Raw genomic sequence first — 25,317 nt, 5'->3', positions numbered from 1 at the left:
AATTCAGGTTTCTGATAGGCACCCACTTTTTTTTTTTCTGCACCTGGAGAAAAAAACTCCTTTCTTGCAAAATGGCTATCTAGTCATGAAAGGAAGGTACTTTAATTCTCCAAGTTATTCTAAACACAAAATGGTAAAGGTCCCGCATTTAGCTCCCTATCACAGCAGAAACAGCGGATATGAAATTCTAAGAATTATTCAGGAGAGATTTTTTTGGATCTGCAGTAAGCTGTGGTAAGTTTTTGAAATTTGCCTATAAAAGACAATGAACAACTGAAAATCTCTGGCCAAAAGGGAAGGAAGGAAATGCAGGATCTGATCATATTCTGCACAAGAGGTATTATAAGCTTCAAAGTTACGCTGCTTTGTAGGGTGTTTTATTCTCATTTCTAATGGAAATGGCTGCACTCTTTTGTTAGATATTGATTGGCCGCTTTCATCAAAAGCTTTAATTTAGTAAGAAAATGGCAGTAGATAGCACTGACTTTCAGTAATAAGATAGTAAAAACTACATAGGGCACAATTTATCATCACATGGATCTTCAAGTTTGCATCCACATTTTCTAACCAAGGCTCCATCCATTTTTAAGAACACTTGTTACAATTTTACATGTATTCTTATAAAGTTAATATGAAAACAGTTAACAAGAAGAAAGGTTTGTTTTATTATTTGTATTTTGGTAGGGTTAAGCAGTTTCAACTGTGGGACTCTGAGGCTCTTAGCTCAACTACTGTTTTGAGGTTTTGAGCTCCCCCTGAGTTTTCCTCAGCTAAAATTTAATGCTGAAAACTGTCTAAACACATTTCTTATTTTGCTATGTTTTTTGAATCTGCTTTTAGAGAAAATAATGACATTCTGAATTTTTATTCCAAATCAGAAAAGATCCCAGTTTGGGGATGATCTTCTGCAAACCAGCACCGTATTTTTCCACATGGACCTCAGAGGATCTTACAGTACAGGAGACAGATGAAACAAAGAAAAGGTTTTGCCTCTAGGACCACACTTGTGCTAGTGGTCTCAGTTTTGGTAGCAGTCCAAAACTTCCTATGCAAAGATTCATGGTTAAGTTAGTTAAGATTTCTTCCATATAATCAGTCATCACTCTATATTCATACAGCAGAGCTACAGAAATTTGTAACAACAGGCTACTGATGTTAATTTGTTATTGTTTTATTTAAAATTTATTTTTCCTTCTAAAATCAACAAATCTTGTTACATTTTTGCTAGCTGCTTCATATTACAGTGTACTGAAGTTTCTTACAGAGTTTTGTTGTTGTTCTCTTTTACATTTATACATTTAAATAGATCTCTTAAATGCCCCTTGTGGTCTCTTCAAAATTGTGTGGTTTTTTTGTTTAAGTATTTGCTTGTAACAGCTGTCCCTTGTCAGTAAAACTTGCAGCAGAAGTCTGGCTCAACTCAGTCAACAGTGCATTTTTACTCAGCATTTCATGTTAAAGACAAAACTGACAGAACTCTCTAGATTTTTTATATGGGTTGAGTTGGTAACTCTCACTACATTTCTCATTGCTCTCTTTAGTATTGATTGACCTTGAATATATGGCTATTATCACCTCATTCATCACCTTTCCCTCATCATTAGTAAGTCTAGTAAAATATCTCATTTCTCAAAGTACATTGAAGCATTTCAAGTTGATCACTTATTCATTATCTTTATTTTTTTCTCTCTTCATTTAGTTTTTAGTCCTTAGTAGCACTTTATCTTGTACTGCCTAAACATGGTTTCTTAGGAGTTGATCAAAAAGTTTTGACAATCCAAACCCCCATACAACTCTATCATTGTATTTCTTTATAAAAGAAACATGTAAAAAAAATTGTAGACCAGATCATAAAATGCTCGTAAGGGCACAAAATTTCTTCTCCTTTGTCCTTTTCTTATCTGGCTTGTCTTATCCTCTCATAATTATCTTGTCACTTGTGTTAATTACAGATAATTTTAATGCCACTGTGAAACTTGTCAGTTTGCAATTGTTAAGAATGTATTTCTGGGACAAATATTCTCCTTCTAATATGATTCATGGTTTTACTGTGAATTATAATTTTTTTGTGTGAGTCGTGTTAACTTTTCCACCTTTTAAATATTCTTTTTATATTGTTATCACACTTTACTATTGAAAACCCATGTACTGGATTAAATCAAATACTTGGCCAGAGCACATTACTTTGCCAAGTGGGAAAACACTATTTTTTCAGCAGTTAGGGCAGGGTGAGAGGTTATCAGGGTTCCAAATAGCTAGTTCTATTTATTGGCTCTTGTTTAATATACGTAAGTACGTACAGAACGGCAGTAATGAGAAAAAGAAGAATGCCTGTATCTGGATGGATTGCATCTCGGTCTTTGTTCTCATGGAAGTCAGCACCTGGACATTGTGCCAGAATGTTGTTCTATTACCTGGGCAGCTTTTATAAAAGAGGGAGTGGCAGTGCCATCTGAGATGCTTCTGGCTTCAGCCCATGTTCTGATTTTGTAAGAGAGCTTCACCTTCTCTCTTCTGGCAGGAGCACGAGTGGTCAGAGTTCAGCACTTAGAACAGAGAGGGATTTTTTTGTCATTTACTTTTCTAAATAATATAAAGACCCTTTGTGTAATGCCGCTGTATGTCAAACCTTGTGGCTTAAAATGGCTATCATTCAGTTCCAAACATAAAGAATGTAATTGTATTGTGATACATAAAATAATCATGCAAGTGTTGTTTCGCTGATTACATAGCTTCCGTAAATTCTAGTTTGTTAGATGGTTAAATGGTGCTTTTTACAGGCAGTGCTTATTACAGAGAAGTCTGTTCACTGCGCCAGGCACTGATTCTGTCCTGGGAGCTCTTAAATATGAATAAAGTCTTGCAATTGTCTGACCACAAAACCTTAGGAGGAGCCAGTCGTAGCTTTTCTCAAAGACATCAGTTGTCTTGGTAGTCAACTAGGATAAACAAGTTATGTTTGCAAGCTGAAGAAGCACTACAAGGAGATGCAAGAACAGGGTGAATTGGGAAATGGAAGTAGATTAAGTTTAATCCTTTTATCCAAAATATTGTTTCTGATCATCCCCCTCCTAATATAATTTATTATTTGTAAATAAAATAACATCATAACTAATTGATTAGAGGAATTGAGTAGAGGGAAATATGGGATGGTGATTTTGATGAATACTCTGCTTTCTCCAATACCCTCTTTCAATTATGCTATAAGAGTATTTATAAGAATATTTTATAAAGCTACACGACATGGATTTTTTGAAAGAAATATATAAAATGTGAGGTTTGAACTAACATTTATTCATATAAAACCTGCTGGGACATCAATGGAAAGGAAAGGAACAGATGAAGTTTTTATATATCCATAAATCACAGACTTCTGGTTTCACGTCCATGGGTGATAATGCCTCTGGTATCACTGATTAATGTCTTCAGGTAATAATCAGCTATTGAATTGGGTAAAATGCAGACCAATGTCAAATTAAGACTTACAATGCTAGCTTGAAATGTTTGTTACAATTAATCTGTAACATTGTTTTGATCATTAATTAAAGGGAAGACGTTCTGAAGCAGACTCCTAGGCTTTAATTGCAGAGCAAAAATAAGAGTTGTATTGATGTTATCTGCTAAAAAATTGCTAATAAAAGCCATGTGTGCTTGTGAGAATTGTCCTCAGCATACAGATTGACAGAACTCCTTTTATGAGTTGTTTAGGTGCTATCCTGTAAGATACAGACTGGGTTACTAATTCAGCAGTTTCATTTTCAATGTCTGTGTTTTGTTGAATATGTTTAACTAAATTTAAGATGGTTTACTTTTGGTTTCAGCTGTTAATCCTAAATACGTACTTAGGAACTGGATGGCAGAATCAGCAGTGCAAAAAGCTAATATGAATGATTTCTCAGAGGTAAGATTCTTTCTTTCTTTCTTGAGATATTTATTAATAATTGGTATAATTGTCAATGAAAGAGTTGTTGCATTTACACTTTGAACCTATATTACACTTTGATCAACAGTGTACTAATAGCAATTACTATTAAGAGTAGTAACAAAACTATTAATAGTATTAATTAGAATATAAATAGTAGTGACTATATTAATAGTAGTACTAATAATAGTAAACAACTCATGGAGTAGTTTCTGGAGCCAGGAGGGTGCGTAATATGAAGTGGCAGAGACTTTTCTTGTTTGCAGGAAAACATTTTGTATAAAAACTTACCGATTTTAATTGCCTCCAGGTTCATCTCCTACAGCAGATTTTACAAAATCCCTTTCAGAAACAGCAGGCTGCAGAGAAAGCAGGCTACTCCCTGCGCCCCCCAGCGTGGGCCAAGGATCTTAAAGTAAGCTGTTCATCCTGAGAGAAGTTTGAAAAAGCAAGAAAAATGATCAAGGTCAAAGCTCAGGCCTTCAATGGATCAAGCCACAGGAGCTTCTCTCCCTTTGTGGACTGGAATCTGCTACTCTGCTAGGCAAGAAAAGGTCTTGACCAACTTTATAAAGTCTGAAGATTAAAGAAATGGACCACTATGTATGGTTGCATCAGCAAATTGTATTGGTGTTTATAACTCTGCTCTTCATATTCATCTGTGCATTGGTTTGAGTCCCAATAGTTAAGTTCTGCCAAACTGTCACATGTAACCTCTCTGAATTAATGGCTGATCAGGTGGGTGTCAATAAGTTTTAATGGCTGGTCAATTTAAAATCCATCTAAGCTAGTTTTAATCATACAGCATTTTGATGAATGTTCTCCTTGCTGTTACATGCTGTTCAAATATAATTGTATTCTGAAGACATAAATGTTCTTAAGTCTTTTGCAGAGTTGGAGCAGAGGATCATCTTACACTTAGACCTTGCCACCTTTTCTCTTTTTTGACCTTGTTTTGTCCCAGTCAACTGCCAACAAAGATTTAAAGGAAATTCAATTAAATAGAGAGCAAAAAGATGTCTGTCTTGGGAGTGACCTGCCCAAAAATAAATTGTGGTGCCTATCAAGCCTGGCCCACTGCCCTTTGAAAGTGTATCTTCTGATAGTAGTAGGAAGATTGTTGGTGCATGGATATAATGCCTCAGGAAATTTTCACTGGTTTGACATGGAAAAGGACTTTCTTGGAAGTATCTCACTATGTATGTAGTCAGGTCAATATACCTTTAGTATCCAGTCATACCTTTAGTAAGCCTCCAGCCATCAATATACCTTTAGTATCCCTTTGTAAGGGACTAACAAAAAATACTTAAAATTCAACCAAAGCTGTTACATAGAAGTCCTTTGAGTAACAGAGAGAGACTAGTCTCTGAGTCCCGGGTCTTTTATTTATCCTTGTCTGGTACTCCAATTTCACATCACAAAACTTAGTGTATAATCAAGCCAAAATTAATATGTAAGCAATCAGACGCAATGTTATGTTAGAAAATTTACAGCAAAAATCACTTATTTGGGGGCTTTGTTACTTCTTGATGTTATCTTGTCTCTTCCCAAATCCAAAATGGTTTAGTTTAGAATCTCCAAATTTCCAAATCAATCCAAGATTGATTCTGAAATAGAGGCTATTAAGTGGTATAATTAGCATTTCACAATTCTATTTCTAGAAATATATATTATTAGAAATCTTTCAGTGACTAAAAAAATATTTGAATGCCTTTACTTCTTAACTATAATCAACACAATTACTCAGGATAGTTTCCCCCCAGATATACAGCTGTCCAAATATAAATAGTAGTATCATAATGTGAGTCACAATTAGATTTTTCTGAAAGTCCCATCTGAAGTTCAGGCAACTTACACAAGTTCAGCCTGGGTTAACATGTGCAGGTAGTAAGTGCTCTTCTGCAACCACTGGGATTAGTGTTTGAGCTGGCAACACTTCCAGGTAAGAGGAGTGGTCTGCTGGGGGAGTCTGTAGGAGCCCTTCAGCAGTGGGCTACATTCCCAACCTATTAAAACATTGGCATTGGTGTCTCTTCTTGGATAATTCCAAGCAGAATAGCATGTTGTGATGAAATGTGTGAATGTCAGCATTACCACCTGCAGTGGAGTGAGTTACGCTGCAAATGAGTGATTATTTGAAGATGAGCTTATTTGTGCCTGCAGGGTAAATACAGCAGCACTGCAACTTGGGTCCTGGTTTCCAGTTAGGTGAAGGGAAAGAACTCTAATTTATGTTGAGCCAAACATCTGGTAAATTGCTTTTGTGTGCGGGCCAAACATGGCTACCTCTCCATCTTTACCTCACAGAATAATTGCATAAATACAAAGCATTTTTATACTGCTTTTTTCTTAATGTTTTATCCTATTGGATCCTATTAGTAACAGTAGCAAGTGGATCTTGCAACACCACCTTGTAACTCTGTTTTGTAGAAGTAGAGAAATGAGCCCACATTGTGCTCAGCTTTTTGTACCACCTCCCTTTCCACTTCTAGATTTTAATCATTACGGTTTATTCTGACAACATAAGCATTAATACTGTGTTTCATGATATATTCCCTAAAATCCTTGGCTTCCACCTGTGGTTCCAGAGCTGCCTTTTCCTTCACATTACATAAACATAGCAGGGATGCAAGAGCAGATAGGGAGTAAAAATCCTGTGGCTGGTAATCAAACAGGTGTTCATTTGTACTGCTGTCCTCCTTCTGTGTCAGAGGTCAGTTATGAGGGGCAGCAGTGTGGACCCCCACATGTGGGCTTTTCCACATGACTAACCTTTCTAATCCTAAGGACTGATGGAAAAGCAGTCGCCTGAAGTAGGTCCTTCTGCCATATCAGTGATGTAAGAGCCCAAAGAAGATGACAGCTGCTGAGACTGCTCCCATGTGAGGTATGGAGAAAGGTTAAAAATAACATGCTGCAATTTCAGATCTTTTAAGACTAAAATACTGTAATATCTAGTAATGTACATACTACTGCGATCTACAGGAATATGACTATTTCATATGACAATAGGTTAAAGGTGGAAGGATTAATCTCTATTTATTTTTTACAAATGCTTTGATTTACAGTCTTGGAAAGGAAGATCTATTTGTGTTTTGCAGCATCTTTTTTGTACTAAAGAAAGCCAGATAATTGTGTATCATTGATGGCAGCTCCATTCTTTTTGAATGGAGAGTTTGAATACTTACATTTCAGAAATTCAATGCAACCATGTACATGATAGAGGTCTAATCATCACAGCATTTTAATTGATTTCTGGAGTTTTCTGTAGGCTTTGATTCTTTTTGTTTCGAAGAAAGCTCAACTTCTGTGTAAGGTTAAGTGCACGAGTTATGACTGCAGCTGTAAAATGTATAAGATTGATTTTATTGTGCTGTAACAAAACCGAAGGGAGGAAATAGCATAGGAGGCTGAGTGTTCTGGTGAGAAGAGTGAATGCTAGGAAAGCTGTGTAGAAGTCTTAGTGCTTTGTGAATTCAGAGAAACTAGCTTACTGTGCAACATTTTTCTAAGGATGTGTTCTGCTTTATGTTGATGCTTTGTGTATATTTCATAAAAGAAAATTAATTTGATTTAAAAATAGTTGGATAGCAGACAGCTGTTGTCCCCTAAGCATGTCGAAGATGTGCACTCCTAATACGTTGTCAGAAAATGGCACCCAGCTCTTCAGCATTCAGTGATTCTGCATAATGCTTGCCTCAGTTACATAGGGAAAGCAATTGGGAAACATTAACCTTTTTTTTTTTTTTTTAAACCCCTAGTTTTAACCCTCCTACTTTTAGCTAGTTAGTATTTTTTCTCCTCCACTTGGAACTAAAGCTTGTACTAAGCTTATGAGCCTTGCACTGGTCTCGAGAGCATTTCTCAGTTTGGCTGTTTCGAGATGATGAGATGCCTTTTGAATGTTCTGGCATGTCAATTCAAAACTTCCAGGTAACATTTGTGTTAGTGCTGAACACAGTTCTCTTGGTGAGAGCTTTTTGCTCAGTTCAGTGAAAGCAAGGGAGCTAGAGGACAAGTAAGTGTTGCATGGGCTCTGTCTATATTGGTAAGTAAGGGGGCCAGGACCTAGTCCCTTGGCCTGTGAACTGCTACCCTAACTGGCCATATCTGCACCACAAGGGATCTGTGTACAGGGAGTGAAACTTGCTTTAGACTTGGCCATGTTGTCTTGTGGGAATGATGCCTGGCCTGGGCAGTTCCTTGAATCATGCCTGAGACTGCGCTTAGGCCCACTTTGGCAGTATGGGTGAGCACTAGGCCAGCGCTCAAGCTTGCATCCTCGTCCTCTTTTATTTAGGAATAGACACAGGTGTACAAGCTGTAGCATCTTGCTAGCAATGTTGGCTCCTCAGCCATAGGCTGCAGAGCAAACAAATGGTTAACAGCAGTGTAAGACATCCTCCCCATCCCCATGTCCCTGATGTGAGCTTTACTCTTCCAGTGCTTACACTGCTGACAAACCAAAGAAAGGAAGGAAGAAACAGAGCATGGCTGTCCCATGGCTATACCTGAGTCACTCTGGGGATGGGGAAAATTACTGCAGTAGAAACATCCCTTGGCTTCAGCTTCTCTCAACTGAAAGCAGATTAAAAGTTGCAGGATGTCACATAAACTTTTTTTAGTGACTCATCTGGCCCTTCCCTGGCTGAAGCATCCCTGTCCTGAAACACCTTCTGTACCTCCCCAAGTTCCTCTTGTGTCCATCACCACCCTCCCTGCTGGCTCCTTCCAAGAGCCTCTCCTTTCACTCCCACTGCTTTCCCCAGGTACTGCCCGCTCCTCCTGGTGCTGACAGGCATGTTTTGCCTTGCATTGCTCCAGCTTGTCAGAAGTTGGGCTCCCTCATATTGAGTGCTCGTGGTTTGTGCTTTATCATAGCAAAGTCCTGGTCTTGGCTGTCTCATGGGGGACTACGCTCATGCAGCCACCGAGATGTGCACATAGTATGGGACCATCTGAACAGAAGTGAGAGGGGCCAGCCAGCACTGCTGTCTGTATGCGAATAAAAGGGTGGCTCTTTATGCTGTGAACTTGTGGAAGATGTGGGAGATAAGGGTCTGCAACTCTTCAGTGAAGTGGGGCTGTAATGGCCAGCGATCGCCTTGGTTAGTGTTGCACTTTTGGACTCCAACAATGTTTTCATTGATGTTGCTCGGCACAGAGATGATTGCAAGGTGTCTGGGGGTGATGGCCAGGCCTCGGTAGCCTGATGTACCTGCACGACCTTGGAGAGCCAAAAAATTCCCCTACCTCTTTCAGATTGGTCAAATAATTCACCTAAACCAAAGACCCCCACTGGGGAGTGGGATCAACACAAGAACATGTGGTGTGACATACTGGTGTGGGGTGGGAAGGCAGTGGGCCTCATTTAAAGTGCAGCATCAACAGACTTTTAATGCTCCTTGTCAATGCTCAAACGGTGGCTCCTGCTGGCAGCTCTGCCAGCTGTGCAGATACCTATCTTGCTTTTAGCATCTCTCACATGTATGATCTTGTAAAACCTTGTAACTAAAATGCTTTTACATTTTTTTGACGTTCAAAACCAGGGAAGAATATTAACCACAACCGCCCTTGCCCACATACAGAGGCATTTATTGGTCTGCCTCAAGCAGCCACTTCTTCCACCAAAGATGACATGGCTCTGGGCTTTACCACAGCATTCAAAATCATTTCAGTGGCAGGAAGAAATGCATGTGGTTCATAACATAGTTAGTGTTTTCAGCTTTAAAAAAAAAAAAACCCCACACAGTCATTTCAAAAGGAAAGGCACTTTATAAAGACGTGGTTATAGCCTTCATATTTCTGCTGTTATGCAGGTACATGAGTATTGACAAACCAACCTTAAGCCAAAAATAATGACTAGAGATGACCCAAAACTTTCCCAGGCCGTGGCACTGCCACCAGCTTGTCATTCCCTTGCCTCCCACCACCATTTCTGGACCTAGGGCTCCATTTTGACAAACGGCAGCGCTCTCGCCCCCTGCTCTGTCAGCTGCTTTTATTTATTTATTTCTTTAGACCATACACTTTGCTTTTTATGCTTTTTGTATTGCAAAATACAGAAATACATTATTTATGATACCTTAGAAGATCATGTGCATGAGAAGAGGCAAAGACTGGAAGAAATAAAGACTAGAAGGTATAGGCAAAAACTCTTTAGAATATTTTAAGTGGTACCAATTGCCAGTAAAATGCCTGTTCGTTGACTGTGACACTTTGTGCAGATATAAAATAGAAGCTATTTTTATTTGAGAACTAGTAATGAATGCTGCCTAAATGAACAATGGAGAATGAAAATGGGAGAACAAAAGAAAAAAATGTAGGAGGAGACATTCATATCAGGTACAAGACAATTACAAAGTCTTTCAGAAGACAGATTATTTCTAGGTACAGTTTGAAGACAAATGTTAACCAACAAGAAAAAAAATCCGTGCTTACCTTGTATGCTTAAGGGAAGCACACAAGATTTCAGAATAAAAATTTGTTGAAGATTAACCAAATAAATGAAATTTAAAGGCAGCAACTCTGAGTGCTGACAGATATGACTGGAGTTGCATATGGAAGCAGGAGCGTGTAACATTTGGGGCGATGCTGTCTGGAAATGGCCCTGGTCCTGCCTTGCAGCTCAGAATAATCTAGCTCAGCTTTTACTTTTTAAGATAGACTATTTTTGAAAAAAATTGGTGTCTTTTTATTGAAAAAAAAACACAATTGGAGGTTTTCTGATAAAGAACCTTTAAGAGGAATTCTGTGAAAAGGCATCTTCCCACTTCTCAAAATTCACATGAGAACATTGTTGTATTTTTACCTTCATCTCCAATTCTACTAGAGAAGCAGCCACAGAAGATGCATTTCACTCGCTGCCTGGCTCTGCGAGTGCTGCTCCACCATCCCTGGCTGTCCTGATGGAGTGAAGCAAGACTACAGCCAATTCTTACCTCAGCCTGATGCTGGAATGGTAATTAATAGCGGGGGGGGAACAGGGCGGGGGGGAAGGAGCAAGTTATAGGGACAAAGTTGGGTACAGAGGGCACCCCACCTTACTTCTTGAGACCCCCCAGGAGGAACTCTGAAGGAGAATTCCTCCTGGAGGAGCCTGATCTGGCACGACCATCCATGATGCCACACAAAAACAGCTATGGCTTGAAGTCCACCTGCTCCCAGAGTTCAGGAGCTGCTGCCCCTTTTCTTCTCAAGAGCTTTCATTAGGTCAGACATGAAATCTGCTTGCCTGCCTCCACCCCCAATTGGAAGTGGCCCAGCTGACCGTGGCTCTCCAGCTTGCCCTGTGTTTTCTAGCCTTTTTGAAGGAAGTGGCACAGGTTTCTTTGTCGGAGGTGGTGGTTTACTGGAGATAGGTGGAGGTGGAGGGGGTAATGGCAGGTCTCCATTACTGCTGCTAGAGGCTGGTGGTGGTGGAGGCACAAAATCAGGAGGAGGTTCGCAGAAATCAGATGGTGGTGGTGGAAAATCAATCTTCAATGTAGGTGGTGGTGCTGGAAAGCTGTCTGGATCTGCTAGGAAAACGCCGCTGTCTCGTTTGACTTTGGAGGGTAGAATTGGTGAAACAGAAATAGCAGATGACCGCCTTTCAGGTGGAGGAGGAGGCTGCAGCGAGTTCCTCTTACTCTGGTATTTCTGTGGCCTCATCACTGACTGTGCCAGGCCAGGCCCACTGACGTTATTTGCCTCAGCCTTTAATAAGCAGAAGGAATAAAAGGACAAAACACAGTTAGTGCATGTGTAAACTAATGCCACTGCCTAAGAACAGTGAAAAGATGTGAAAATATATGAGTGCAGTAGACAGACAGTGAAATGAAGCAGAGTACATTTTGCCTGAAGAGTGCAAATAGTACTTTGATTTCATTCTGGCGCTGCCCACAGAGCTTTGACAGCAGAAATCTCCCTGTTGATGGTATTCATAGTGCTTCTTTGAGTGCTGTCCTCAGAAAATAAGCGCTTTTAAAATTTCGAAGAATTGCAGCTAGTAAAACATATAAAGATACTTTCTTGATGTTCCACCCTGCTGTTCATTCCCTGAGAACATGACAAAAAAAAAAAAATCTATGATGTGTTTTTACATCCAAAAATACTGAAAAAGATTTGAGGACATAATAAGCAGATGTAGTTTTGGCTCTCATCCCCACTGTGTCTCTGTCTCCTATTCTAGCTGTGACTGCTGGATCTCTGGCTAAAGCTAAAATAATGAAGTCACCTATCTCTGCCAAACACATTAGACACAACAGCAGTGAACCGGGAAGACGGTGGAGATACTTGGGAATTTAAAGCTTTTGCTTTGTTTCACTGTCCCCATCACTCTGCAGCATGGTGTGACACACCTTCACCTGCAGAGTGACCGCCTCTGTGCGGGAGGGAGAGCACTGCAAAGCACTGTGAAACTTGGGAACGCTGTCTGTCACAATTCTGTGGGGTGCACAGGAGGGGAAACATTTCCCACCAGTGACCTGGCCAGGGCCACTGATAAGCCTGGGGAAAGGTGTCTTCTGCCCACTGGGCAAGGCACGTGCACACGCCTCCTCTACCTTGGAATCAATAGCACTACAAACAGGTCCTTGAAGCCACTAAGTCCTAGCTGTGCTTGCAAGGTCACAAGATGTTCAAACCCTCTGACAACTTTTCTGAAGGAAAAATGAATCGAAGCATCCATCATACAAGTTAAGAAAGGTAAAATGTAGGATAGCAGTTAATTATGGAGATGTTTATTTTGACAAAATTTTAGGTGGCTTTTCTTTTAAATTGTGTTTGCTAGTCAACACCGTGAAGATAAATGAAGCTCATCTGGTGATATCTGAATATAATTTGCTCTTTTTTTTGAGGTAGCAACTGGTAGATGTTGACAATTACTATACCAACATGCTATCTATTCTTGTAAACCTGTGGAGAAGTCTGCTGTCCTGAAAACAAAGCTTTGTAACACATTCATTTCTAATGCTAATTTATCAGTTTAGATCCAGCTATCTTCGTGCTCTAACTGTAGCACAGTGCACTCTGAAAGACTTCAGCCTGCTCCTTTGGTCCCAGGCTTGTAGAAGCTGTGAGATGAAGGCAGCAACATGTTTGCTTCTACTAGAGAAAACTGCTCTGCACCCCTGCAGTCAGCAGTACTAATTCTGGTGCTAGCTAAGTATAACATGCTTGCCTCCCCTTCCTCACTCTCCTTGCCTACAAAGATGGAAGTAAACGAGACACAGGAGGAGGGAACCACTGTCTGAGTGCTGAGAGCGTGATCTATTCCAGAGGAAGTGAGGTTCAGAACAAACATCTTTTTAAAGGAGGAACTCAAAGAGAGGAACTAAAAGACAGAAACAAGAAGTGTAGGACACTGGACAAGCTAGTGACCTAGACAAGCTAGAGAGCTGGGCAGAGAGGGACCTCATGAAGTTCAACAAAGGCAAGTGTAGGGTCCTGCACCTAGGGAGGAATAACCCCATGCACCAGTACAGGCTGGAGGCTGACCTGCTGGAAAGCAGCTCTGCAGAGAAACACCTGGGAGTTCTAGTGGACAACAAGTTCACCATGAGCCAGCAATGTGCCCTTGTGGCCAATAAGGCCAATGGTATCCTGGGGTGCATTAGGAAGAGTGTGGCCAGCAGGTCCAGGGAGGTTATCCTCCCCCTTTACACTGCGCTAGTGAGGCCACACCTGGAGTGCTGTGTGCAGCTCTGGGCCCCCCAGTTCAAGAAAGATAAGGAACTACTGGAGAGAGTTCAGCGGAGGGCTACAAAGATGATCAGAGGACTGGAACATCTCTCTTATGAGGAGAGGCCGAGGGAGCTGGGTCTGTTTAGTCTAGAGAAGAGAAGACTGAGAGGGGATCTTATCAATACTTATAAATACCTTAGGCATGGGTGTCAAGGGGATGGGGCCGGACTCTTCTCAGTGGTACCCAGTGACAGGACAAGGGGCAATGGGCACAAACTGAAACATGGGAAGTTCCATCTCAATATGAGGAAAAAATTCTTTACTTTGAGGGTGACAGAGCACTGGAACAGGCTGCCCAGGGAGGCTGTGGAGTCTCCTTCTCTGGAGAGATTCAAAACCCGCCTGGACAATGTGCTCTAGGGGAACCTGCTTTGGCAGGGGGTTGGACTAGATGATCTCCAGAGGTCCCTTCCAATCCCAACCATTCTGTGATTCTGTAACACGTAATGCAGGTGACAGAAAAATCCTAGGAATTTCATTTTGCTTGTCCTGTGGACTTTATGCATGATAGAGGGATTGGATAATGAATTACAAACAAATGCAGGGTTTTCTTTCTGTAGGATGTTGTTGAAGTCCTCATACTGTACCCTACTGATATTTTGACAGCCAGAGATGGAGCAAGTAGACAAAATTTGAAGCTTAACCAAGGAATGCATTTAGAGCCTAATGAAAACATGTAATGTTTTCCCTTTCTTCTTCACATTTTCTCCCTTCTTACACACTTATCTTCAGCTGTGCACAGTGTTCCCTGCCAAAAACACTGCTGTATCCTTTGTGTTACTAAGGCAAGACCTGTTTTCTAGCGGAGACAGAAAATGGCACCGAGGTTCTGGCTGCACAGACTCTTTGAGACTGTCCTGATAGGCACTTTCCTATTTCTGCTACTGAACTCATAACTATTTGTTCTGAAGAACAAAAGTGGCAGATGGCTGTGCCTTCACCTCCCGTCAGTGGCTCCTTGCTTTTGTGCAACAGGCACACTGTTTGCAGTGTGTAAAGCATAAGGAGGAACCAGCCACTTTGCCCAGGAGCCAAATCCTTGTCACAACAGTACACTGGCACTTTGAGGGGGGAAGACAGTGGGAAATAAAAAAAACTTGGACAACTGGTTCACAGGTGACATTTAACTAGTGCACTGCTAGTAACTGCTGACCTGTACCTCTGGTGTATCCACTTTCTTCTGGGTCTCTGGATATTCTGCACTGGAACGACGAACAACTTTGGGAATCTGTCCATTTGACTGAACAGCACCTGTGACAAGGAGAGGAGACAGAGGGAAGAGTGTTACATTTTTGTGATATTAACCAGATCAGGGAATAGCAAACTAAGAATAAGGCTATAAAAATGTCTTTACAACTTGCACCAAGGAACCACTAGTTACAGGTTTTATACATAATTCAGTAAAATCCATGAGGATGTCTGTTTTCTACTTCAGGCTTATTTTGGGACTTTTCATATTCAGTTCATTACCTAAGAAAAATAAAGATACCTTACACTAAAACTAATACTTGTGCACATGCCTCCATGGTTGTATAGTCTGATGAGCATTAAATAAACTCTTCGGTTTAGTCTAGGATTTTTGGAAGCTGTACATGTCAATGTAGTAGGTAGTGTTTGGTGCCTAGATACATACATTTGTAAATCTTAATGACTGCCTTAGCTCTGTTATAATTTACTGTTCTGAGATCCAGTAAAGTTCCACTCATACTTCTTGGATGCTAGTGAACCCTTAGCTGTCTACAGTGTAAGTCTAAGCACAACGATGGTTTTAATCTTAACATGTACTTTTCTGATTAGCAAAGAGGCTCCATGAATATTAAGAAATAGAATAAATTATTTTTATTGCCATGCCTGCAAATCACACAACTGACAGAGAAGTAAGACAAACTCTGCAGTGTACTGAATTTACTAAGGCTATTTAGGCTTCAAGGGATGACAGAAGATGCTTTGAAGTCCTTGTGCTTTATGCCTGTGCCTGCATGTCATTCAGCATATTTAATCCAAAGCACCATTTTGATCATTCAAACTACAGTGTGTGTTTGTTGAAGGACTAACAATGGAAGTTCAATAGAGAGATAAAAAACAAATCTTGTGGCTGTAAGTGCTCAGCGGAGAGAGATGTAAATCCCTGGGTTCTGTGGCCATGCCCTCAACTGGAGCAAGATAATGTCTCTCCTCACTTCGTCTGCTGGCCATAGCAGAGCAGGAGTTTGGGCTTCAACTGCTTAAAGACGTTGCTGCCCTCAGTCACGCTGAGATTTAACTAAATGAAAGAGAGCACAGAGAGAGCCACTCTATATAGTGCAAGGTATAGTGTTCTACTTGGCAAATGTGTTATACCAGAAAGTTGGGACATGGCCAAATGGTAATCAGTTTCTTCTTCTGTTAATGGGTTTCATAAACTATGCAAGACTTGAAAGCAACATTTGATATATCAACTCCTGCCACATATGCCATACAGAAAGTCAGTCAGCTAAAGGACCCCCAGTCAATGCAATATGTGAGTTGTTGCATTCTGTTCTCAAGATTTGTTTTTAATTTAAATGTTATAGTATTCTTTGCAAGCCAATTTCTCCAAAATTTTATGTAGAATTAATATTTGTTTTAAGCAAAAAAAAAAAAAAGTAGTCCAAATATAATGCAAAATATAGATACACAAAATATATAATGCAAAATACTGAGCCTTGTAGTGATATGGAACATCTAAATAAAGCAACATCCTTCATCTTTCAAACACCATGATACTGTGCTGGCACACAACATACACTGTTATTTAGTGTCCAAAGACACATACAGTGAGGCAGAGAGGCAAACAACACATCTTGCCTGAGATGTGCCTGGCACTTGGGACACCTCCGAACCATGGACTATACAGTTTGGGGTATATGCGAACACACAAATGCTGGCTACAGCAGCGTGACCAGGGAATACAGGCTGCATGAGATGCAAGAACAGAAGTTCCACTTGCCTTCCTGAGCATTGCTTGTGGCTGCCACTGAAGGTACTAGAGTACAGCCCCCTGCTAAGCTCACCCAGGGCTGTAGTTTTTGATAGTGGATTTCAGCCTGTACTGAACTCAGACCATATAAATGGCTATACAGCCATTTGAAAACAGAACAGAAGAAAATGTGCTTTGTTCCATTTCCAAAACATGAGCCAACAACTGCTCATAGTCAGGCAAGTTCAGGTTATAGTATTATAGTAGGGCCCCAGGTTTTATATAGGGCAGTAATGAGAACTGTAAGACAGCAAGAATCACAGTGACTTGCTGTGATCAATTAGAACGTTAATGATCCTTCAGAGATATTTCCACAGAGACAACATACATGATTACAATCTTTCCAGGCTACTTAACCATTTAATGGGATCCATTAGTTAAGATTAACAGTATATTTTATGATCACATGCAGTGTTCCTGGATTCTAGTCAGGAGCTGAAGTTACACAGATGTATAATATACTTTATAAGGCCTCGATCCTGCCTGTATCCAGTATAGACTGCAGCACCAGCATGGAGCCCCACTGGCCAGCCACCTCTCTACTGCCATCAACACCAGAACACAAAATGCTCCACGACTGTCTCACCCACCCTCGCTAAAGTACTCCCACCAACAACCATCAAAAAATCCCCTGATTTCAAAACAGTCTGTTACTGGGTCTCCCTACCCCAAATGTGCAATTATTACCATGATTTGAGTCCAAGGAAGAGCAGAAAGACCACCCTCTTCTCACATGTACTGAGAAAAGGCAAAGTAAAGCCTTGGAAAGGTGTGGAGGATTTTGAGCTGTTGACATGAGAAGTCAGAATATTAACTGCCAACACTGATTTTGACTTTGCCTGTCTTATGACAGTAAGTACCTGGCCAGCATGTCCCTCGTAATAAATACAGCATATCTTAAGCATGTAAACTAAAATCATTCATGCAAGTTACAGCTATTATCATGCACTGTTGTATCTGTACAATGATAAAATGGGTAACAGCAATATGATGAAGCTACTGGAAAAGTAAAGTTACAGAATAACCCAATCCTTTCTTCCTCTGCGTCCTTCTCCTAACACCCACATTGTTACCACGCAAATGAGAGAAAGGCTAGGAAAGAGAGGTGCTCATCCTAGAACAATCTCTTTCTGAAATGATCATTCTCAGAATATCACACTCATCCCTTTTAATCACTGGAAGAAAAGCTCTGATACAGCCAGTGTAGAGATGGGCAAACAGAAAACTTCAAGACATGGACCATCAGTCTGTAAAATGTAGAGGGAGGATAAAGGATTTGTATTCAGATGCCAACAGAAAAATACCTTGTTAAATTATGCAGACTTAAACTGACCTTTGGTGGGCTGTCTTTGTATTCTTCAAGTTCTAACTTTAAAGTGAGAGCTCTGCTTCTGGCCTAGTCATAGATTAGAGCTACACTGGGCTGTCTAGAACAAGATATTATCTTGCTGAATCCATGGGATAGTTTCCTGAACAAAGACTATGTGGAACACTGATGATGACAGAAGAGGGCAAATAAATGTGATTTCAGATGCTGTGACAGCATTGGTACCTGCTGATACGGATCCTGCAGGGGCAGCTGGTTCCACCGTCCCTTGATTCACCCACCGAGACGACAAACCAGCTTTCTTCACTGCACATTTGTAATTGTCATATAGCGTCTTGCCATACTGAAAAACAATCGAAACAATACAATAAGCACGGTGTTAAGCTTGAAATAGGCCAAGCATTCCTTTTGCTCTGAGACAACTTCTCTGACACCGTTCCTTCCTACCCAGTTTTGTTAAAAAGTAGCTTCCTACAAGTGCTGCGCTTATTTCTGTATAGGGCCAGGTGGAAAGCATTTCCGTAATAGCACAATAAAATATGAATCCCTGTGACCAAACACAGTCCTACTGATATCATTCTCACATTTTATGTTCATTTCAGTATCTGCAAACATCTTGAAACTTGGTTTTAAACCCAACTGTTCTCAATAAATATCTTTTTCCAATGCTTTCCAAGTATTACATTTTCAGGCTGGAGACTTGGGGCACTGAATCCTACGCTCTAGAGTAAACAGATCTGTCAGCGTAAGACACAAAATAATCTGATGTTCACCCCACACCTTTGCTGGATGTCACCCTGCAGCAGAACTGGCAGAAAAGAATATGTATCTAACAGGGACAAGTCTCTATAGCCATGTACAGCCAGTGTACTGGGCTACGCATAAATCCATCTCCCTTTATATTTTGTGCAAACCAAAACGTTCTGTGAATTTGGATCTTTTTGAAGAGGGTGAGGCAGAAAATTTGGGCATGACTTTCTGAAAAATATCACAGCTGGACTCACCTGAGCTTCCACATCTTTAGCCACAGCATACTATTATTGTGCCAGATAACTGTGGAGTGAGTTTTATGAGTACATGAGTTTTATAGCTACAGAATTCACCCTCATGTTAATGAGAAAAACACACTGATAACTAGGGTGTGATGGACAGAGTTTGTATGCCTTAAGCAACTTGTTTGACAACTCTGGCTGGAGGAGGGGATGGGTGCTACAGAGGCCTGGAAGTCTGGCAAGAGGTAAGGGCCTTGAGAACGGAACAATACTTTTGCTGTGCCTTAATTGTTGTGATTTACAGCTCTGGCTGGAGGAAGAGATAAGTCCTGTGGAAGCCGGATGGTATCTTTTCCTTGGGGCCAGCCTACAAGTGCAACAACTTTGCAAGGCATCAACCACGCTTGCCCAGAAGCGGGGTCCTACAGCGGACACCACAACTAGGGGGGGATCACGACCACCAGAGACCCCTGGGGTACCACTGACCCATTTTGAGAACAACCTAAGACTACAAATGCGCAGGCTCCCAATTAGCATGAGAAGCGAGTGGAGGGGGGAGACGAGAGGAATGTCACACCCCCCGCTCTATCTCACCTGCAAATGAACTAAAGTATTTAGGACTTCCTGCCTGGGAGGCTGGGGCATGCTCACCACCGGAGGACCGACTCTACAAGCAGCTTACATCGCTGGATCCAAGGGTGGTGATCTCTTTCTCTCTCTCCCATTCTCTATTCCTTTTTCTCTTTTTCCCTTTCTCTCTTTTCTCCGTTGTTTAAGAAACCTAAGGCGCTCATAGCCACGCCGCTTTCCCTGTATTAATAACTTGTTCTTAGTCACATACCAGTTATTTGGTGCTGTTTCACCTTAATTTACTCCAAGGGATCCACGAACCAGCTGCGACCAGGTCATAACAAACTGGCCTTTCGGACAGGATCCCTTGCTAAGAGTAAAGTAACTGGTGACGCCCAGACTCAACTAAGAGCAAGTTCTCTTCAGAAGGGAGTCTGGTGGGCAGGAAGGTATTAATGCTCAGGGGGATAATGACAAAAAATAGGACTCCTCTGGGTGAGTCCAATGTGGATTGTAGTCCTCTCCTGGAGAAACTGGGGTGCTACAACGCTTGCCCTTCCCCTCCCGGTATGACCTGGGCACATAATAATTGGCATGACCCCCAGGCTGTAGCAGACCAAATTATGGTCTTGATGAAGGAATGCAAATTCAAGCCTGGAAAAGGGAAAGCGCTGGTCTGTGGTGTTTTGGGTGCTGCTCTAATGGCTGCCCAGAAGGAAAGGCAAACAAATCAGCAAACAGAGCGTGAAACAATAAAATCTTCACAAGGTCTGATTAAAGCCATACAAGAAGAGCTAGAAAGAGAACGAGAGCAATTGGCTGCCGAAAGGGCAATTAACTGCCAGCTCCACACTGGCAGTGTGAATCCATTGCCACATTGGCAGTGTGATTCCACTGGCAGTGGAATCCATTGAACGAGAAAAGCTTCTTCAGCAGGAGATACAACAGAAAAATTGGGAATCCTCCCCCGGGAGGGAGTCAGGATTTACACAACTGACTCAAATGGAAGCCCTAAGATAAAAACGCCCTCTGTATCCCTCTGAGGAGCTGGATGAACGAAGGGGGAGGCTTTACCCAGAAAAAGGGGAAGCACAACAAGTCACCACCCATACAATCTCCTACTCCCCTATAGATTTGGCAAAAATTCAGGAAAAATATTCCCAGGGACCCCAAGAAACAGAGACTGAATATGTGTGGAGGGTGTCCCTCACGGGGGGAGACCGCATCTTGCTGAGTGAGGATGAGGCAAGAGGATATTGGGGGCCAGGAGTCTTTTTAACCACAAGTAATAATAGAGAACCGTGGTCCCTAACTCAAAGAGTGGCTTACTGGGCTGGAGGATTGGACCCGCTGGAAAGGGGAGACCCCTTCTCCATCAAAACACCTACAGTGAGCCATATTTTGGAAAGTGTCCAAAAGACTGCTTGCCTCCAGCTGATGCATGATCATATGCTAGTGCCACAACAACCCTCTCCCATGCAATATGCAGCAGACCCTGATAAGTTGCATCCTTTAATTAGGGGACTGCCTGATGTCTTGAAGTTATACGCAGGACAGTTACAGGACAGGTTGAGAGCCCAGAGACACCGTAGGAAGGGCCGTGAGCCAGAAATGACCTGGGGGGATGTCACTCAGGAATCAACAAATTATGGGAGGAGGATGGGAATTTCTCCCCAAAGCAATGTCAAGGCAAAAGCGGACATTAGGAGCATGGGAAAGGACCGGAGAAAAGGTATAGCACTGATGTGAAACAGTCACCCTCCCTCAATGTCCCATCCCCTCGACAACAAGAGATATGGCTTGTGGGCAGAGGGGATCTCCAAGGGAATTCCTAGAGAAGTAATGGATGGGCTACCTATCAGCAGTTTGGAGAGCTTAATACATAACTGGGATAGGGTTAAGGGACCGGGGCCACCCCCAAAAGGTAATCCCCCTGAGGGACCCAGCTGCCCGGCCCCTTCAGCCTCTCCCAAACCGAAACTGACTGGCTTGAGCTGTTCGGAATCGGGAAACCTGTAAACATACATGTGCGGGTGGCCACCGACACCCATGGCAAAGAGCACAAGATCAATACTCAGTGGATTGTTCCTTTTTAACAACCGGTTCTGTATTGGACCGAGTCCTGCTCTCTTTTCTCTTTCAGGAACTACCCAGAGGAAAAGGACCGGATGGCAAACTACTGAGAGGATGCTGATTTTAAGTGTATTAATAGCTTACATGTTTTTTTTAGTTTGTTTATCTGTATAATATGCATTTATCGTTATTGCAGAAGATGTTTTGGGGAGGGATCTCATGTACCTTGTTAATCTCGTTAACCAGTTATGTAGCTAGTGGAGAAAACAATTTTAACCTGGTGTGGGACTTAATACAAGGTTTTTGCAGAATGGGGTGGGGGGGAAGATAAAGGACTGTGTCGATTGGCTGAAGAAGGATTGTGACTTTTCATAATATCATACACAACACTACTACTTCGATTGAGGAAGCTCGAGCAAAGATGAAGGAGACTGCAGACCCAACGGCTGAATTATACCAGTCAATGCAACCAAAAGACTGGTTTGATGGACTGGCTCCTGGATCCTGGATCACATCCACGTTAAAATCTCTGGGATTCATGGGGCAGGGAAAATGGTTGGCACAAATTGGAATCGCTTTGTTGATTGGAGTTGTATTGATAATGATTGCCATGGCTATTGTGTGACGCATGATCACTTGCTTACTGTCTCCTATCTCCTCTCTTTCCTCTCCCTCTATCTGCTATGTAAAGATCACCACCATCAACGAGGATGTGGAACTACAAACCAGCCCAGGAAACCTACAAACAACTTGTTTTACAACTCTGGCTGGAGGAAGAGACAAGGGCTGCAGGGGCAGAACAGTATCTTGTCCTTGGGGCCAACTTACACGTGTAACATCTTTGCAACATAAAGGCATCAATCACGCTTTCGCAGAAGTGGGGTCATACAGCAGACACCACAACTAGGGGGGATCACGACCACCAGAGACCCCCGGGGTACCACTGACCCATTTTGGGAACAACCTAAGACTACAAATGCGCAGGCGTCCCAATTAGCATGAGAAAGAGGGGGGAGACAGGAGCAATGTCACCCCCCCATCTTGCCTGCAAATGAACTAAAGTATTTAGGACTTCCCTGGGACTTGGGACACCCATGCGCACCTGCCACGGGAGGACTGACTCTACAATCAACTTACATCGCTGGATCCAAGGGTGGTGATATCTCTTTCTCTCTCTCATACCCTCTATCCTCCTTCTCTTTTTCCCTTTCTCTCTTTTCTTTGTTGTTTAAGAAACCTAAGACACTTACGGCCATGCCAATTTCCTTATATTAATAAATTGTTCTTAGTCGCATACTAGTCATTTGGTGTCGTTTCACCTTAATTTACTCCAAGGATCCATGAACCAGCTGCGACCAGGTCGTAACAGACAGTCAGTAACCTGACGAAGACAGGATTTTACAGAAAACATTTAACTAAATTACTTTTAATCTCACCTTGGCAATTCTTATTCCTGTTACCCACTGATGCAGGGTTGCTTGATCATCGCAGCATAAGTACTTGATATATTGTGACTCCTTTTGAATCTGGGGGTGCTGAAAGATATTATTCATAAAGTAAGACAAACATACAAATCAAGTCACTATACAAAAGTGTGAAGGCACTGCACAGTGACCTTGGTGAGAACACTGCCTATAGGCATCATGTTAACTTGAAGACGATTTGGAAAAAAAAAAACAGCAGCAAAAACAGAGTATAAGAAAATATAAAAAATATGGTGATTATGAACTGTACATGAGTTACCACTGGCACCATTTGCTTGAAATAATTTTAACGCATTGTAATATGAATTCAAGGGCTACAGAAATCTAATAGTGATCTAGAGTTCAATGAAGTCTACAAATGCCATGGTTCAAGGTCTAACACTCTATGTATAAACGCTGGAAGGAAGTCTGTTTCTCGTTGTGGTTTGTCATCTGTAAGGCATCCAGACTGAACGCTGAACACAGTTTTCAAAGAGTATGTTAAATTTGTTTAAGCATAAACTCTCAGCTGAAACAGATTTTTCCTTCTAACTGACTGACTTTCTATGGGTCCAGTTCTAGCTTTCTTCCTATACATTTTTATTCTGCTTTACTCTTGCTGCTGTTTGCCAACAGTTTTGTAATACTGCCATATGCTCTAGATAGAGGATCATTCAAAATGCAATGCCATCAGAGGTAATCTTTTTAGTTTGTTTGTACCAGAAACCTTTACCATTTTTAAACTTTTTTTTGTTCTTTTGGACACAATTTAGGATCTCTTCCCCTTACTGATCAGTGTAGTAGTGGTGTGTGGTGACATACCATTGCAACTCAAGGATCACCAAAATGCCAGACTGCCTACTTGCCTGAGACTGAACATCCTCTCTAAGACTGCAGGAATTGCGTTCCCCTGCTACAGCAGAGAAGGCTGTTAAGTCTTTAGTAGCTTGGATGGAATAATATACTGCCATCTCTTGATGTGCAAGGAGAAGAATGAAACCAAAGGAAAAGGCTTCATTATCTCTCATTTATGTGTTCATTTCTATTTATATTCTTATAAAGCTGAATATGCTCCAAGGATTCACTGTTGTCAAACCACTCTCTTTTCAGCCTGGGCAGCTGAAAATTCAAAGCATACCTCCACCTAGCAGCAAGCGCCCTGGTTTTATACGTATCGTTAAGTCCCCAAAGCAGAGCAGTGCTGGACATGGGGAACTCTGGACATGCAGATCCTGGACATGTGGGAGCTCTCGCAGCGCAGAGCGCTGTGGGCAGCCCACCAGCCCAGGGCTGACGTAGGTGCCAGATGTCACCTTGCAGATGCTTGCTGGTGGCTGGGGTGTCCCTGCAGCAGAGGCCAAACCCTGGCCACGGCTGGGTGATCCAGGGGTTCAAAAGCAGAGCTGAATACAGAGGTCTTGCTCCTCAGCCACATGTCCCTGCTTCCCCCTCAGTGCTGCAGGCACCAGGCTTCCCTTGCTTGGGCTGACCCAACTGTTTATGAGGCCACATTATGATTCGGAAAAAAAGGAACTGGTCTGGGTTAAATATAACCCATTTCATCATGATGTAGTTTTGGTTTATTTTTTTTAAACCCAGCAGTACACAGCATGGCCTCACATACAGCGTGGGGATAAGGGGCACTGTGGCTTGGGGAGAGAACAGGTAGCAAGGGATGGATGAGAGGAAGGGACCGCACAAACCAGTATTGGTGCCAAAGCTCTGTATTATCAAATTACAGAGCGAGAGTGAACACACCACAGAATCACAGAATCACAGAATGTTAGCGATTGGAAGGGACCTCGAAAGATCATCTAGTCCAATCCCCCTGCCGGAGCAGGATTACCTAGATCATGTCACACAGGAACGCGTCCAGGTGGGTCTTGAATGTCTCCAGAGAAGGAGACTCCACAACCTCTCTGGGCAGCCTGTTCCAGTGTTCAGTTACCCTCACTGTAAAGAGGTTTTTCCTCATATTTATGTGGAACCTCCTGTGTTCCAGGGAGATAACTGTGAGGAACAATAAAACAAAGGGATATTACTCTTGAGGGGTCTCACAGTGACAGATGTGTCCCAAGGCAGTGCTGTGGGTAACTGCAGTACAGCTCCCTGCATATTTGAACTCAACTGCTCACACAGCTCCTATTGTTTGCCATTTTTCTGCAAACACGTAGCTGGCCATCTCCCCTGGATGATCAATATGCAAAGTCTGCTTCAGCCCTCTGGAAGGGCCCACGGCTACCTTA

At 41.9% G+C, this 25,317-nt stretch overlaps 2 protein-coding genes across 2 annotated transcripts in view; one reads left to right on the top strand and one right to left on the bottom strand.

The window, feature by feature from the left end:
• The window catches only part of LOC137665628 (protein adenylyltransferase SelO-like), a 29,375-nt gene extending 24,409 nt beyond the window's left edge, over positions 1 to 4,966 (top strand). Inside the window, 2 exon segments of the mRNA XM_068404895.1 lie at positions 3,822 to 3,901; positions 4,233 to 4,966. Of these exon segments, the coding sequence (XP_068260996.1) occupies positions 3,822 to 3,901; positions 4,233 to 4,355 (203 nt within the window). The 3' untranslated portion in view covers positions 4,356 to 4,966.
• Positions 4,967 to 9,717: 4,751 nt separating this feature from the next.
• Positions 9,718 to 25,317, bottom strand: part of APBB1IP (amyloid beta precursor protein binding family B member 1 interacting protein) — an 82,957-nt gene continuing 67,357 nt past the window's right edge. The window contains exons 11-14 of the mRNA XM_068405131.1: positions 23,045 to 23,143; positions 18,199 to 18,316; positions 14,802 to 14,899; positions 9,718 to 11,620 (exon numbers count right to left, since the gene is read on the bottom strand). Coding sequence (XP_068261232.1) covers positions 11,093 to 11,620; positions 14,802 to 14,899; positions 18,199 to 18,316; positions 23,045 to 23,143 — 843 coding nt within the window. The 3' untranslated portion in view covers positions 9,718 to 11,092. The remainder of the gene's footprint in view (positions 11,621 to 14,801; positions 14,900 to 18,198; positions 18,317 to 23,044; positions 23,144 to 25,317) is intronic.

Source organism: Nyctibius grandis, chromosome 7 (genome assembly GCF_013368605.1).
Source record: "Nyctibius grandis isolate bNycGra1 chromosome 7, bNycGra1.pri, whole genome shotgun sequence".
In the NCBI taxonomy this organism is placed as follows: domain Eukaryota; kingdom Metazoa; phylum Chordata; class Aves; order Nyctibiiformes; family Nyctibiidae; genus Nyctibius; species Nyctibius grandis.
This window is presented reverse-complemented; position numbering and strand designations above follow the sequence as displayed.